Source organism: Thunnus maccoyii, chromosome 13 (assembly GCF_910596095.1).
Source record: "Thunnus maccoyii chromosome 13, fThuMac1.1, whole genome shotgun sequence".
NCBI classification, from domain to species: Eukaryota; Metazoa; Chordata; class Actinopteri; order Scombriformes; family Scombridae; genus Thunnus; species Thunnus maccoyii.
The window spans coordinates 21,932,814-21,950,441 of NC_056545.1; the positions used below are offsets into that span (position 1 = coordinate 21,932,814).

The 17,628-nt window shown below is 40.2% G+C and overlaps 1 protein-coding gene across 10 annotated transcripts in view; it reads left to right on the plus strand.

Annotated features, from left to right (window-relative positions):
- gria3a (glutamate receptor, ionotropic, AMPA 3a) overlaps nt 1–17,628 on the plus strand; it is a 71,200-nt gene that overhangs the window by 9,768 nt on the left and 43,804 nt on the right. For all 10 annotated transcript variants that reach the window (XM_042430392.1, XM_042430388.1, XM_042430387.1 and 7 more), the window contains exon 3: nt 4,355–4,594. In XM_042430392.1, coding sequence (XP_042286326.1) covers nt 4,355–4,594 — 240 coding nt within the window. The remainder of the gene's footprint in view (nt 1–4,354; nt 4,595–17,628) is intronic.

The window sequence follows — 17,628 nt, forward strand, 5'->3', positions numbered from 1 at the left end:
TATTTTAAGTTATATAAAAATACTCTGTGTCTAATATGGTTTTTCCACAAAAAAGTCCAATTACCTAATTAAAATCCTTAAAATGGCATCTACTCCTTCACCCTCATTGAAAAATCCAGAATCTATGAATAAGCAAGTAGGTTAATTTCAAAGGTTTAACTTTTGGACACAAGTTGTCTCCTGCTTCACTGTAAAGTCTATTTTCAGTGTATGTGAACTGGAGATTTCAAGTTTCCACATCACACTTGTGTAAGTTGCATAGTGGACCAGGATTGGCTCCAAACTAGTTGTGATGTCACAAATCATGCTCGTAGGCCCACCTTTTAAAATCAGATTAGCACAGAGAGAGTTCCTACTTTTAGCAGATGAATGTAAAAACAGCCTTCTGGTGTCAAACTCTGTACATATATCATTTTACACAGTGAAGGTAAAACATCCATGTGAAGGAACAAGAAGCAAAACACATTTTTGAGTGATGGGGGAGTTGAACTTTTGAAATTAAACATACTTGCATAGATCATAGATTCTGGATTTTTAATGAGATAGAAGGAGGAGATTTTGTGGATTTTTTTTTGTTGAAAAAAACATTCATTCAAATCATTCACAAGTTATTATTCTAAGCAGAGTATTTTTATTGTTTACATGTCTGAAGGGGATCTTTAAAGACTAATTCACAACTAATATGAGGTAACTTACATTCTTATGGGCTCTTATCTAAGCTTTTGGACTCTCTGGTGTGCAGATGCTCAGATTCATGCAGTTTCTCTAAAGTAACTGATCAGCACAGGACATCAAGAGGGACAGGTATCATGACTGTCCCCGTTATTGTATTCAGATGTTTTTGAGTGCAAGGGCAGGAAAGAAGCCTTACCTTACACACTTAGTCTAGTGCATATATGGTGTATTTATTGTGTGGTGCTTTGAATTGATCTGAATGGTCTTTATTAAGCTTAAAGTTACAAATATCTTCTTCCTATCCTTCTGTCCATATAATAATAGAACTAATCGTCTTTGACCCCATTCTTTATAAGTTGGGACAGCGGCTGCATGTTTGTTGCCGTGTCCTCTGCCTTCCTCTCTCACTGAATATGTGACCCCAGCACAGGAAAGGACAGGTATCCCCGTGTGGTTGAGACTGACGCAGCCTCCCTCTCCCTCAGGCAACCGAACCGAAGTCCTGCTGATCTCTTCTCCTTTTGTATCGCTGGAGGCACTGATCTTTAGACAGCAGTAGAAAAATAACTTCCCATCAGGCAGCAGCGTGCATGCATAAACAGGTTATTTATTATCGTCACAAAAAGTAAAGCCATTGTCCTCACTTTGTCCAAGTGTGGTATCCAATCCTCTGTTACCTCAAGGCTCCCACCAGTGACTCAGTCTGAGAAAGTTCACCTCTGCATCTCGGTGTGACTCTTCTATCCCTTTTCTCATTCTCGTTTTTTTATATGCATAAAGTTTGATTTCCTCGCTGCGTGTGGTGTTCCCTTTTCAGGCAAGGACAGCAGCTCCCCTCTATTCCTCCCCAGCAATAGAGCTTTAAGAATTCACTTTGTAGGCTCGGCTCTGCGGTGCACACACACTACAGGTTCACCCCTACGTCAGCGAGTTTTATGATTCCCCAGCTGTCTACAGCAGAGACCCTCAAAGCTGCAAAGCCCTGGGTTTCTGGGAGACGGCGTTGCTTCTCGCTGCTGCTTCTACCTGTTAACTTTAACAAGGTGGTGAGAGCTGAGGAGGAAGCAGAGAAATGGAGGGTGAGGGGGAAAAGAAGAAAGCAACTGTATCCGAGTTGAGAAGCAGAAGTAGTGACAACAATGACAGGCAGATGTGTCAGGTGACAGAGAAAATGAGATGGAAGTTGACAGACAGTGACGAGAGATGGATTTTTCCAGTTGGATATTAATCATGCAGATAGAGTCTGTGTTAGTATTCTGAACAGAAATGCACAGAGCCTGCAGTGCAAAAAAAAAAAAATAGCTCCACTTCCTCTCTGTAATAAAGTAAATGATGCTTATCTTCATTGCTGACCAGGATCAGGAATTTACTGTAGTTGACTAGTGTTTACTGCTTCATGAGCCCAAATATATGATTTCATTAGTCCTTTAGGAGAATGGGCTGCCTATTTAACCTTGACAAACAAAAGCTATTGCTGCCATTTTGAGAACAGAATTGGGTGATGTTGGATGAGCTCAGAGGTGTTAATTTTATGGCTGCTTTCTTTTCTCCATGGCTGACATGAGCTGAATATTGTTGCAGAAGAAATTTACAAATCTATAATTAAAGGAGGATTGGTGTAGTGTTACAGTAAGTAATGTTATCCCAAAAGGAGCAACTGTGATGCATACTGAATCAAACACTGAGTAGTCAGAGTCGTCTGCTCTGACATTTTTCTGTTTAGGAAGGCAGATGTTTATTTAATTGTTTAGGAAAGGATTCATTGTGTCCTTGAAATGAAGCTCAATTTGTCCTTTAGATGTAACACAATGATTCAAGAGTCCTTGGAAGATTCTGCCCTTGATTATAGCATTATCTTCTGTCGGTAATACCAAACAGGTGCAGCTGTCTTATTTCTGTGGATGCCTGTGCTTGTTTAGTTCTTACACCGGTGTCTCCCTGGCCTTTCAATACTCTTCAGCATATCTGACATGTGTGCTGAGTTAAGTCGAAGACTGAGAAAATGGAGGGATGGAGGAATAATAAAATGATAGAGGGAAAGATGACTGAACCGAGCTATCAAGAATGTGTGGGCGAGTGAATGTTTGTCTTAATGGAAAAGTCAAGCTGAGCAGAGGCAACTATTGAAGAACACATGCAGCACTTGCATTTCAGCCATGCCAGTGGAAGGGCTCTATGGTTGGCAATATCAATCAGCTGGTCCACAACTTTGGTCCAGAATTAGCTCAACAGCTATTGGATGAATTACCATGGAATTATGTACAGACACAATCGCAGAGGATGAATCCTAAGACTGGTGATTAGCTGACGCCTGCACTCAGAGCTAGTTTTCACTTATCCAGTGACATATCTCAACATTTAGCTACTGGACGGATTGACACCAAATCTTGTACAAATATATAAATTGTTCCCAAATGATGTACCCCAATGATTTTGGTTATCTAATGACTTTACCTCTAGCTCCACCGTGAGATTTTGTTTTGAGTGAAAAACTATGGATTGCCATGATATTTGGTATGCACATGACTAAATACCTGCAAAACTAACAACATTTCCATCAACCTCAGCTACACTTTGTGTTTAGTGGTAAATGTTAGCATGCTAACATGCTCAACTAAGATGATTAATATGGTAAACGTTATACCTCCTAAAAATCAGCATGTTATTATTGTCATTGTGGGTGTGTTAGCATGCTGACGTTAGCATTAAGCTCAAAGAACAACTGTGCTTTAGTACAGCCGATAGCATTGCTGTAGACTCTTACTCTTGTTTCATTAACCAATTGTATCTAAAGTACATTTATGTTAAGTATAGTTCCTTGTTGCTAATATGTTTCCCGAATATTAGCTAGAAATGAACACAGTATGTTACAGGATGAAGTTTCCTCAGAGTAACTGGATTCAAGCCTACATATTCTCAAAACAGGACACCTCATTAAACCCAGATAGATAATAATAGTTGCAGTGAGCAGTGTTGTGATCTGCATGTAGCAGAGGGTCAGAAATATCAGAGCAGCTGTACTGGGTTGACCAGCATTTGCTTCAGTTATTACTAACATTAATACAAGGGTGATGTCCCTGATTCAGTCATGCTCAGTATTATTAAACCATTTATTATGAACAAATAAAATGAAATAGTTAACGTCTTGTAAGACCAAGTGCCTGATGTCTCAGTGTTTATGGCCGGAGCTCATTTCCTTAGGCCCGCAGATGGCGGCAGATAGGGCTTGTTATAAATCTTTTATACTGCAGCACAGCCGAGTGCTTGCACATTTGCATGCTCATGTTTCAGGGTATTTGTCCATTAAGAGTCTGTGGCCAGTGTACTGATTTCCCCATTATTTCTAGTTGATTACCCAAGCAGTTGCATTTAGACCAAGGAGAACTGAAGGGCACTGGGCAGCAGAGCATGGCCATGGGGAGCGGACATCCCACATGGCACCCATTTATTCAGATAGTCGCTGCCTCACTTGGAAGATTAATGCCATCACAAATTCACTCTCGTTGTACATTTTTTACCCACTACATTTGTCAATTTGAACTTTCAATATGTTATGAAATTGGGACCTCAACTTTGTTTTAACGGCCAGTTTGTGTTGTTTGTTGTCATTCTTCCTGACTGAAGGACGAGCTGATCATAAATGACTGTTTATGAACCTGCTCTCTGTCTCTGTCTCCAGTCTGCTCTCAGTTCTCCCGGGGAGTTTACGCCATCTTCGGCTTCTACGACAGGAAGTCCATGAATACGCTGACCTCCTTCTGCGGGGCGCTGCACACCTCCTTCATTACGCCTAGCTTCCCCATCGATGCTGACGTGCAGTTTGTCATCCAGATGAGGCCTGGCTTGCGAGGAGCTGTTCTCAGTCTCCTGGACCATTACAAGTGGGAGAAGTTTGTCTACCTTTATGACACTGACAGAGGTAAGAGCAGCTCTCTGGGAAAGTTAAACACACACACACCTGTGCAAACACCACAAGCCAACATTCAGCAGAGGACAGACTAGTAGTGCGGAACATCTGATTGCTCAAGAAAGCCCTGCTCATACAGTTATTATATAGTGTATATGATCAGTCTTTAATATGTAAATCCCTCATCCCCAATTCTCATTCTAAGTAGTCTGATACATTTTAATCTTTGCCAGTAATGATTCTAAAATGCTTCACTATGTGGCTGAATGCTGCTTGGAAAGGCATTCAGTAGCTCCTTGCTTCCGAGGAATGAGTCATTCACAGGTGCTGCCGATATGCTGCCGTAGTACGACTCTAGCCGCCTGAGCCTCTAATCCTCAGCACTTTCTGATTATCATTTAGCTGTAATTGGATTATATAAAGACAGAGCACAACATACTCTAACTAACTCTGCTTTACGGCCTCCCGCTCTCTTCATGTAGGCCAACTATTTACAGACTTGGTAGTCCTCTGAGGGTCAGCATCTGTAGAGCATAACAATCTGTCTGTGTGGATTTTTTTGACCGCAAGCGGGTCACAGACTGTTAGTAGCAACAAAGATATACTGTATGATGTAATGCCATTTGTGAATTTGAGTCATGTTACTTGTATTTCAAATGTATCAGTAGATGTAGAGATTTTCTGGGTGCAGTTGCTGCTGGTAAATGTGCCAAATTGTTCAGAACTGTGCATTCCAAGTATTTTTAAACTGACATAGAGCATTTCTAGGACAAGAGCACTCTTTTTTCACTTCCCCCGCCTCACTTTACATATCTCCATTTCAGGTGGGTGTCTAATCTACCTCTCAGTCATGAAACAGATTCACACAGAGCCATTTTGTGCATTTTTAAAGTTTAACACTATTTCTGGTAGTATTTTAAGCAAATGTATATTAATCTGGCACTAAGTAAAAGCCTCTTGAAACCTGTCTCTACTCACATAACACTTCCATAATTGTGACATACAAGTTCAGAGGCATGTTTGACCATATTAAGGAGGCTGTTATTTCTCACAAACTGGGGGATGGGACCTTGGTTTCGTTGATCTGGCCGGTGTGTATCTGTGTTTCTGTGGCACATTGCAGAAGCTGATAATTAGTTGGCTGGCGTGCTCAAGACAAAATGATTAGGGAGTTTATAGCCTCTCCTCGCTACAATCAACTTCTCAAAAGTGCATCCTGATGTGGCCCTTACAGCTCCGCTTGACTTTGTTGGCGTCTTTCACCTGCTGTGTCGAGAGTGACGGGCCACCATCTGTAACACTCTGCCCATTTTCCACAGCGAGACACAGTGTAAACACTGTAGTTTAGGATGGACTCCCACATGCTGCACAGCTTGTGTTTGCTGAGAGGCTAGTTAGCCATCCTATTTTGGCTGACAGTCCCAGCTCGCTCCTCCCTGTCAAAGCTCTGGAGCAATATAGCCACCGCTCATCCAAATGTCAGTTTAATCTTCATTATAGGGAAAGGGCTCTATTTAGGGCTGGAGAGGGACTAGCAGGGGGCTCTGGAGAGATGCTCGTGTGAGTGTGTGTTGATAGTTTGTGGGAGAATATGACAGGAATATGCTGCAGAGGCATTTTACAATGATATGTGTAATGTCTGTCCCTTAACAAGACACTTGCCACATCTGAACAGAGCGTTTCATCAGAACGAAAGCAAGGGTGTCTTAAAGTCAGCTTGAAATTGGAAAAATCATTAAAATGAAAACTGTCGATCCCTCGCTGTAGATGTTGGGGAAGTGGACTCAGTCTTCCCTTTCATCACACACCATAAGAGGGATTTTTTTATGATAGCCTAAAGGCATAACTACCATCAAAACAGTATCTGTATGATGGGATTTTGACTGTAATAGAAAATAAAATACCCAGAGATACCACTTAATGTACTCATGCGTGCATTTAATTTTCAATATGTATTTCAAATTGGAAACGGTATTGACATCAAATAGATTCAGCTGCTCTTTCATGTCGGAGATGCCTCCCTCTGACAGCAGTATTGTACTGATCTAAAGTGCTTTAGCTGACATAAATAATGATTCCTAAATAATGAGTGGAGTTTGTCTCCCACTGCTGCTTTTTACAGGAGTCTGTTACTGTTTTGTGCAGCCTACATCTCATTAGAAGAATGGATCGTTTGATGAACATCACTGATACAAAAGGGGAAACTGATGAAGCACAAAAATACAGATCCAGGAGAAGCATGAGAAAGACAAAACTGATTTTCTTTCACACCTTTACACACGTGGGCCATTAAAGTCATGTTTATCTGCTGCAGTGCAACATCACCTTTTTATGCTGGATGCACTGGCTATGAAATGTCCTCATTAAACAGCCTAATGGCTGCTGGCAGAAATGACCTCTTGAACCGAGGAACATCTGGGCATTACCAGCTGGCCACAGAGAGTAGGACCACACCAGGTTTTTTCATGTTTTGCTAATTTACTTCAAACTGCATGTACTGCTTAACAAAGAGTACCATAGTATGCTTTCCATGCCACTTACAGACTTTGTAGTGCAATAACCTTTGACAAATCCTAATACAGAATTAAAACACACAGTATTTCAGTAATTAACAAAACATTTATTTTAAAAAGAATCTCAGCACAACACACTGTATAAAAATGTGTTTTGGTAATCCTGATAGCTGGTTTAACCAAGATAGAGACCAAGTAGCGGCGTCTAAGTGCCTTGAGCTTTTAATGACCTCTACAGACAGGCTCCAAGAAAACAAAGATTGCACAGTCCAACTTGTGTCGTGAAATATAAAATCAGAAAACATCTCCACAAGACATTAGTGTCTCAGTAGATAAAATCACTTCTTCTAATGTGTGTCTTGGGGGTGATTTTGAGAATCTTCGTTTCATTACAGAAATATTACGAGAGGTACAGCATGTTCTTCCTTCCTTCCTTTGATATTTTGGGAGACTATTGTATTGCATTACAGTTTGCACCTCTGTCCTACTCCTCTCCTTTATGATGACCTCTAGATATTTTGACCAAGGCAGTAATGGATACTTATTCAGTTTTCTGATGTTGTTCTGGTCCTAAAGTGTAATGGCTACAGTATTAAATTGCCATTGTGCAGCTTTTTTTTATATTTAGCATTTAACATATTGAGATCTTCCTGTCTAATGTTATCCTCCTGATTCATATAATTTGCATAATGCAAACTAGATCTTAATTTCTTTTTGTTGCCATCAAAAAGAAGGAATACAATCTAACAACCTTAACTGCAGCTTTTTCCTACATTCTCCTGCCCCTCTGACAAATGGGGATGGTCGGGATGGTGGAGAATTTGCATTCGGTGTGTAATCACACTGCCCTGCTGCTGAATGTCTGGTTGGTTTCGTCTCTGCAAGGAAATGTCTGATTAATTGCACACTGCTAAAGAGCTGCACTCAGCAGCTAGGCACACAGGCTCATTAACAGAGAGTGGGAGAGAGAGACAGACAAAGAGAGGCCGAATAGCACAAAGCAGCTGTTCCACTCTGTGAACACCTAACTGCACCTTCACTTGGAGACAGACACATATCAATAGGCCTTGACCCACCCCTCTGTGGGTAAACAGTATTTTCCTCCCAGGCCCTAATATTGGGACTGTGGCAGAGATTCATCAATCAAGCACCTCCGCTACAGGAGAGCTGTTGTCCCTCCATTCAAGGACTCTATTATGCCACGTAGAGAACATAGAAAGAGCAAAGGAGAGCATAACTGGGATACACATGTAACAGAAGAGCCAAGTAGTGACTGAAATGTGCTTTTCTAGGTTTTCAAAGGATTCTGAAAACAAAGAGATGCAGATGAGAAAGCACGAGACTGCCACTTTGAAAAAAAAAAAAAAATCAGAGAGTTTAGACAGGACTATGTCAAATTTAATAAACTCAAACGAAAGCAGTGCCTTCTTGCTTTTGTTTTCCTACAGAGAACATATTTATGTGACTCCATGCTTTTGAGAATGCTCTCTGAGTCAGTGTTGACTGAATTTTAGATTCTCCGTGGGAATCAGATTGCCTTTAGATTTACAGCTGGGAATAGAGTGTGTTTGGAAAGGCAGTTTAGGTGCTGCATGTGTGTGTGTGTGTGCAGTGACCTTATTGGTGAAAACCTCAAAGGGTGGTGTGCATTCACTGAGAAGATACAGCTGAGGCGTTAGCTGTCTCTTAGTGTTTCTGCATGAACCAAACCTCCTCTGTTATCAAGCACACCCAATTGATCCATGAACATCCACGCATGCAGAGGCTGAGAAGCCTGAACACAACATCAAACAACATGTAAGCTGCAGACATTCTGCTTCATACTGCAGCACTGAGCCCATTGTATCGACCAAATGATCCATGTGAATTATTTATGCAGAATACCAAACATTTTCTAGAGTTTTCCAGCCAAGGAAGTTTAAATTTGATGCTTTCATTGCTCAGCATGGATCATTTGTGAATTGTAGACCCAGACCACCATGAAGCACGACGTTAAATGAGCGCAGCTGCTTGTTACAAACATGCTTTCTTTCAAATATGAAAACACATCTTCTCCATTGAACAGATTGGCCGACAGGCTTAGCAAGGCAGAGAATGTACCACATTAGTGTAGCTACAGCAACCTTCAGAAAGACATTACATAACTTTAAACAGCTCCGTCACTTTGAAAATCTTTGTTCTTTGCTTGAAAAGGGGAATTACAGTGTTTGGTATCATTATAGACCAGCTCAGCCCTCCAATATATGTGAAGAAAGTCATTACTGCAACAATCTGTGTTGTATGCATTGCTAAACCCAACAAGAGTGGAAAGAAAATCTACATTTTGAGAATGTTTTCCCAGAATGATGTCACCTTTCCGCTGCTTTCTGTGTCCATTCACAAATTTTGCAGGGGCCACAGTCCTTCTTTTGTGCAAAACTGTATTTAAAAATGTATCTGGAGCTAATATGAAGCTTCAGCTGTCCAAATTGGTCAAATCAAGTAGATATCTTTCAACGTTAGTCTTTTTAGTGCCAAACTTCCTTTTTTTGTTACTATACTTCCACTGCAGTAGCACTATAGCAGTGCTAAAGCCTCACATTTTTGCTCAGAATGACTGTGTGGACACACTGTGGATTTTGGCCCCCATCACTTACATTGAAAGTGCATTTGAAGGGGATCTTTTGACAGCCAGTATGAACAGGAGGAATGATTACAGCAAGGAAAACCTCTTTCAGTGTTCATATGGACACCAGACTGTTGTTTTAAGACAGACTTGAAAAACTGTGAACAGATCCTTTTACAGTGATCAGTATCCCCGTGTAGCTAGTTTGGAGGAAAGAGCTCTTGTCTCAGTGCAGAGATCATTGTTTCAGGACCTTGGACAGCTCCCATCCATCATAGTTCTCCGCATGCCTTCAGTACTGCAAGCTTTGCCTCATTTCTTCTTTTATTTATCATTCATGTATTCTCTTATTAATACTGTATCCTTACAATGTTATATAGTTAACATATAGATGGATGACAAATCAAAGGATAAACCTGCATAAATGAGTGGAGAAACTTAATGCAGATGCTTTTATACAGGGGTTACTGAATAATCTTTTTTCACCGCAGACATTTGGTGTCCCATCATTAGTTTTATTATTTACACCTGTGCTTCTCCTACTGTGGCATACACCAGATCTTAACCCAACTAAAAACCTATATGAGATTATGGAGCAGCGTGTTCAACAGTGCTCTCAACTGCCATCATCAAAATACCAAATAAGGAAATATCTTTTGGAAGAATTGTGTTCATCCCTTCAGTATAGCTCTAGTGGCAGTGGTGGGTGGTGGAGGGCAATATAGATAAAATCTACTCTGACAATATATGTCATTTTATATCACAATATCAATATGTATCATATAGTAAAATAAAATAAGCAGACAGGAGTGTCTGTTTTTGACTAATCCAGCAAATTAAATACTTGACAAAGTATCAAATTCATGCACAAATCATATACAAAATCCAATATTACCATAAAGTAGTCCTGCTAAACAGTGCAAATAGTATAAATGGTTGCTAAGTGTATATTTTTTTGCAGTAAATATTGTGATATTGTCCAGCCATATTTACTAGACACTTAGTGCTGTTTTTTCTTTTAATCTGTCATGTCTCAATGCAACTTAATCTCAATCACAACTCAATCACCCTGATACAGTTTGGTCATCAGGAGGCTGTATGATGATCTGAAGCCCAGTATTAAATGTCTATAGTTTAGGATTAATGTACACTTTGATGGATGTAACATTTTTCCATGAAGCATCATTGCCTCACAATGTCACAGAGATCTCCCTTCACTCATTACTGTAATTACCTCAAGAAGAGCGAGAGGTGGAAAAACACCTTATTGCAAGATGTATAGAGATGAGTGTAGCTAGACGAGATTGACAGTCTGACAATGAAATGTGTGTTGTACAGGAAGTACAAGCTTAGCTCTGTGTCAGTGTGCAACACCTTTTGCTGTGTCTATGATAGAAAAGCTGCCTGTGCCAACCTGCTGCAGCTTTGCTTAGCAATAGAAATAACTATAGACACAGCCAGTCTCACTTACTTGTGTTTGTTATAAGGAGAATTAACCTGAAAACATCTTGAAATCTTGTCAACAAGCAGCCTGAAGCTTGATCAATCATACTTGTTATATCTTTCACCATTAATAACATACAATCAGTGCTTATTGCCTTTCTACTCATAAATCTGCCACTTAAAAAAAATAGAAATCAATACACAGAGTACTTTAAATCATTGATTATCTAATCAGTGACCTTTAACCACCAGGTGTGATTCCCACTTATCCCACTAGTATTTTAAATGTCTGCTCCCTCCTGCCGGCTTCAGGGAGAACACAGTGCGAGCAGCTCAGGAGCAAGAGGTTTATTTCGGCTGGAGCAAAGATTTTCTCCTCTCCTCAGCTCAACATTGTTGTCTCGGCTCCTTGCGGAAGGAGGAATAGCAGCATCTTCAAATGAATAGAAAAGAAAATGAAACTGTACGGAGGCGAAGAGTGAGGGAAGGAACAGAGGAGTCAGCAAAGCCTTTGTGCCTCTCCTGCGTCAGAAAACAGCAAATGGCACAGAGGGCCAAGCGCTGTCAGACGTGCTGTCAGATGCACCAAATGTTTTTTGTTTTTTTTTTACTTCATGAATTCAGAGCCCCCCTCGCCCCCCGCCCCCCTTCCTTTTTCCTCTAAGATTCAGCTTGTCTTATCTAATCTGCTCTAACCTTAGCACTTTATATGGCTGAATAAGAAACCAGGTGACTAATAGAGAGCCCCTCAGCTTTATTAGGCACTGCTCTGTTTATGCCTTGACTCGTGTCTCAGGGTTGCTTCTCATCTATTGCACGACACTTGCTTTCAGGATAACGCAAGGCCATTAAAACAGTAGTCTTTTTGCATTATGAAAGAGATTGATGTGATGTGCGCTTCCCTGTTTGCCCAAGAGAAAAACGCCATTTTTATTTGCTTAAGAGACGGAGGAGGGTTTTTTATAGGAGAGCAGAAAAAGAACAGGCAGTTAGTGCAGCTCTCAGTGATGGGCAAGAGCCAGCCTGCTCCATTTCTTTGTATGTGGTTCAAATAAATATGTATGCTGCATGTGTTTGTTACTCTCTTTCTCTTTAAGTCTTTATGTGACTTCGGAATCTGATTCATCTTTAAGTGCAAGAAAAGTTCATGAATCACTTAATGAGATAAAACTTGCATAAAAGATGAAAGGAAACAGGAAGAGAAATGCTCAACATTCTGTTAGCAACTTTGCAGCTGTCATTAGATAAGTAATAATCTGTTTGATTAGCACTGATCAGGGATTTGGCAGGAGTGGGTGGTGTGGGGGTGCAGGGTTCTTTGCAGTTCAGCTAATTTGGAACAGGGAGCTGTTATCTGCATTGGTCTGCATCGGGAGTAGGCGTTGTTAGGCTAATTGTACTCAAAAGTGTCCTTTTACTGTCATTTGGCAGCTTTAATCCTTTTTATTTCACTGGCTCTGTGAGCATTGCCCACTGAAAACCTTCTTCTTTTGTGGAGCCACATATAAGCTCCGAGATTTTTGGGAGATTTCTCTGAAGTAGGTTCAGTGACTTTTTCTGAGTCTCGCCTTTGGTGTCACGCTCAGCTTTGGGCATCCCGTGACAACGACGCAGTTCAGATGCCTGCGAGAGAATTTTAAAGAGGTCACCTTCTCCGGGGGGAGGGGGGAGGGACGACTGAGTCACAGTTGAGACTGCACACCACGCTCGGCCATCATGTGAGCCGCTGCCCAAGACAGAAAAGAAGAAAAGAAGAAACACGCAGCCAGGTGCCAGCACATCCTCAGTCAGTCTCTTTTTTCTAGCTCTGTCTGTCACAAAGGAAATAAATCTCTTGCTAAATGTATTATTCTACATGTGATTAAAGCACAAGTATAATTTTCCTTCAGGATTTAGAAAATACAAATCTAGGTCTCAGCAAACATTTTACAGACTTTTAAGTCATTTGTTAAGGAAAAACAGCCTCCAATAATATAATACGCTGTTTAAAAGATGCTCTCTTGCAAAGCACTATACATGACTGTGAGTAACTTGCAACTATTATTTTCATGGTTGAACCCAGTTGTCAAATAGTGGTATGCTCTATAAAACCAATCCTCCGAGCTGCAGAGAACACCATATCAGAGGAATACATACTGATCTCCTGGGCAGTGCTGTGTGGGCTGCTAAGCTCATACTGTAGATTCAAGAGAATCCCACATGCAGGCCAACTCTGCTTTGTGTTGCTTGCTCTAACAAACGCTGTCATCTTTTCGCTATTTTTTTCTTTTCTTTTTTTTTTTTTTGGGTGCATTTTGTGGAGAAATTTCCAAGCAAAGTGTTTGTGTTTGTAGTCTTGAGCATGAATATGGAACATCATCTCAGTGATGCGCTTAAGCTTAAATGTAAGCTATGTAAGCTGTAGCTTAAAAGATGTTTTATTTGTAAGAAGTTTTTTTGGACAGCTAACAGTATATTCCCTTTGCTTACGTGATATGTAATTTACAATAATGCGTCCATATCGCTACTCTTCCCTTTCTGATATATTTGGTAAGATCTGCTTTCGTGAAGCTGATAAAATGACAAGCTGTGACTGTGATGCAGGCAGATTTCTACTGGTTTTTATACTTAAGTTAAAAACACAAAATGTCAGAGTTCTGAGTGCACTCTAGCAGATATTTAACAGCTGAAGTACTTGATCCATTATTTTACACATTAGACCAACAGTTTGCTGCTCTGTCTGACTGTCATTGATTCATGCAATGTAAATGTCATGCTTATCTGCATGATATTAAGACATTTTACCTATTTTCACAAAGTCGCAGGCCTGGTTCATGTCTCCACTTATCTCTACAGGGGAACAGCTGTTCTCCCCTCTTTCTCTCCGAGAAGCAGCCACCAAAATTGATTTCAGTCGTGAGTTGATGAAAGAGCAAACTGTCCAGCTGAGTACTGGTGCAAAATGACCTGCAGAGGAAACAGATGTTGCAGTAACTGAAAGCTGTGTGTGCTTGTCTTTCTCATTTTCTGTTTTTGACTTAAATTCTGATAAGATGAAATGTAAGAAACTCTACATTAGAGCTCAAGAAGTCAAATTATTTCTTTATTATGATGAGTTATTCTCGGTTTTCAATATATCTAGTACAAGCTAGTACTAGCTGACTTCTTACTTACTTCAATCAGCATTAATTGATTTATTGCCCATGGAGGACAGAAGAACTCAAAGAGTCTGATAGACACAGACCCAATTTGTCTGACATATTAGCAAATATTTGCCTGCTGTATTTGCACATCCAGTAGACATGGAGCAATTGCATTCATTTAGAGAAGTGTTTCTGGACACTTGACAAATGTACAAATGCCAATATACACTGGCCTTATTGTTCTGTTTTGGTCTACACAAACTTCTGAGAGGTAAATATGTGGATCTTTAGCTTGCTTACTTAGTCTTAGTTGCTTACCTAGTCGCTATATTTATTGTGTTTGTGACTGAAATGTACAATACTAATGCAGCCCTTGAAACTATGTAAAATGAGTTTCAGAGGTAGCTAGAATTACAGAGTATTTTGTATTTCCTACTGCAACACAGATCTCTGCTTTTAGCGGATACCTTTCCTGAGACTGGAGTTTTTATCTTTATTGGTATAACTGAAAACTGAAATTTAGCACCTCAGCAGATCATGTTATCCTTGACATCAAGGCTGTGAAACATTTTACTCATGTGAGAAATAAATGTGTTCTTTTCTGTGCTATATATAGCCTTGTGACAATATGCTACTGATTTTGAATATGTATTATTTTTCAGGACGGTGCTGAATAATTGACTCTGTAAAATGCCCTTGATGGTCGTCCTGCCTGCTGGCTGTTGTAAATCGTACCATCTGTTTACAAAGTCAACCAAAACTCCTGGACCAAAAGACTTTGTCATTTGTGAACCCACTGATAATACGTGTTAATATTCACCAATAGACTCTGGATGTCCTTTGACATTTAGATTTCACATTTGCATCGCGGTTATTGAAGTTAGAATACACTGAATGTCATAATCTGTTAATTCCTTCAGTTCAGGACTTTCAAACTTAGCTTTTATTTCCACACGTCTTTCATTTTGAGCTTACTCAAGTTGCTTAACATCGACAAGCTAAACAAATATTTAAGTCCAAAATATCCAGCTTAGTTTAGTGTCAGAAAGGGAACGGAAATAAAACTCTCAAGGGAATCATTTGTAAATCCCCCCCAAATCCTTTTTCTTAAGCAGCTACTAACACGTTTCTAAATGTCATGCATATCCCAGCTTATGGTGTTCAGCACTATATGTCAGAATACTGGGAGGAGAGCTGACACTCAGCTTCACCCTTTTCATTTCTCCTCTGCCACCTAAGATACTGTACTGGATTCTTGTTTTGATATCTTCAAGCTGATAAAAAACCAAAACATGTGTCTGCCTGTTTGACCTGATAAAGGCTGGATGAGGACAGAATCTGGTCCAGTCTGAGGTCAGCTCAGCAGCTTCGTATCTATCATCAGACTGTTCACAGTGTCCCGAGACAGGACGGTCACACCGGCACCCCTTTTTGAATTTCTTAACCTCCCTGAGTGTCATGCGTCACCTCTCCTCTGCCTCCTCAAACTCCTGAGTGGCTGATGTGGTGGCGCCCAGCGAGAGCCACTTATCTTTAAAGGCCATACCTGATCTGAGAGCTGTCTGCCGAGCGCTTCACTGTGAAGGTCACCAGCAGGGGAAAGGAGGGCGGACATGTCAGCTGAGTCGCTGTGCTCTGAATACTTAGGAGCTCTATTGGGAACACGTCAGCTCACATGTCCATTAGTAACGGTCACCAGTTGAGAACAGCTGCTTCTTTTTGTTGTGAGTTCATGATTTTTTTTTTTTTTACATTTCTGAATTTAAAAGATGCACATTAGAGTACACGTCATTGCTGCCTCACACAGGGAGGGACATCTTTTTATTCTGGGTTATTTGCACATGAATGCTGATGTGAAACTAGGGGCCCCTAAAGTGCAATGTTGTGTCTTACATCAGAAACTAGTGGACACAAAATGTCTGTACTGAAAGTCTATTCTCAGTGTATGTGCACAGTGCAATGGAGGTTTTGAATTTCTACATCACACTTGCGTGAGTTGCACATCAGACCATGACTGGCTTACAAAGTAGCTGTGATGTTACAAATTATGCTCGTAGTTGTCGCAGTCGTAGTCAGACCCAGATTTAAGCACAGAGCACCTTTCCTCTTTCAGGAGATGAATGTGAAAACATCCTTCTAGTGTCAAACTCTGTGCATACATCATTCTGCACAGTGAAGGTCAGACATCAAAGTAACAATAAGCAAAACACATTTTTCAGCAGAGGGGGACTTTAAAATTCAGGTCCAATAGCAATAGAGACTCAATAATTCAAGAAACTTTAATATTAAAAGGGCATGTTCAGCAGTCGCAGATATTTTTGCTGTGTAATACTCATACCTTTACAAATAATGCATGGATAACTGTCTTAAGTATTTATGAACTTTAAACAAGTACTATATACAAAACATGCTATAACAGCAGAGGTAGTCATGATAGTTAAGTGCAGTCTGGTCTGTGCTGCGGAGGTTGCGCATCACTTGACTGTGATATCGAGAAGGAACCAGTTTTCGTGTAATGCCAGCCAGACGAAGGAATCAGTCGCTGACTTGTATTTACATACATATTTTACACCAGCTTATTCAGCAACTGTAATAATATTCATTATTTGATGGAATCAGCAGTTTTTATCTCTGCTCTGAGAGAAAAAGTTGGCACAGACTGCGCCGTTGCTTCTGCTCATTTAGTGCAGTCAGCTGTAGTGCGTTGGCTGTGGTAAACAGGACAAAGGGGTCTGCACCATTTTTTTTTCTGGCCATTAGTTATGACCCAATACAGCACATAATGAGTTCTGCCACCATGCATTTTTACCACCACTCAACATATTCTGTTCACTGTTCTTCAGATAATATAAATATGCAAATTTCTGATGCATGCTTTTCATTCCTACACTCAACGTCATTGTCCGTTTCAGGAGCTGTTTTTTATTCTACTGTTTTGGAGCTATTAATAATTTCTCCACTTGATAAGGTGTTGCCTTTTCAAGGTTCACTGGTCTTCCTACAAGCTGCTTTTTTTAATGACTGAATTTCATCCCAGGTTGTTCTGAATTTGAAGTATATTCATATAGATTCTGCAGAAGTTTGAGTTCAATTTTTAACGTCATAAATCTTTATTCTTTTGAACACCAGCATGATTTATCTCAAGATTTAAAATATTGCAATTTCAAACAAGTCTTTGAAACCTCAAGTAGAGTTAATATATCTATAAAATTCAGTTTGGGTAAACTCTGTTTTTGCTTGACTCAAATAAAATCAAGTCCAAAAATCTAAAAAAAAAAAAAGCCAGTATGATGTCTGATGTCTTCTGTTTCAGCACAGAGAAAGAATTGACCCTTGACAAGAGATTGATCTCTTGAAAAAGCA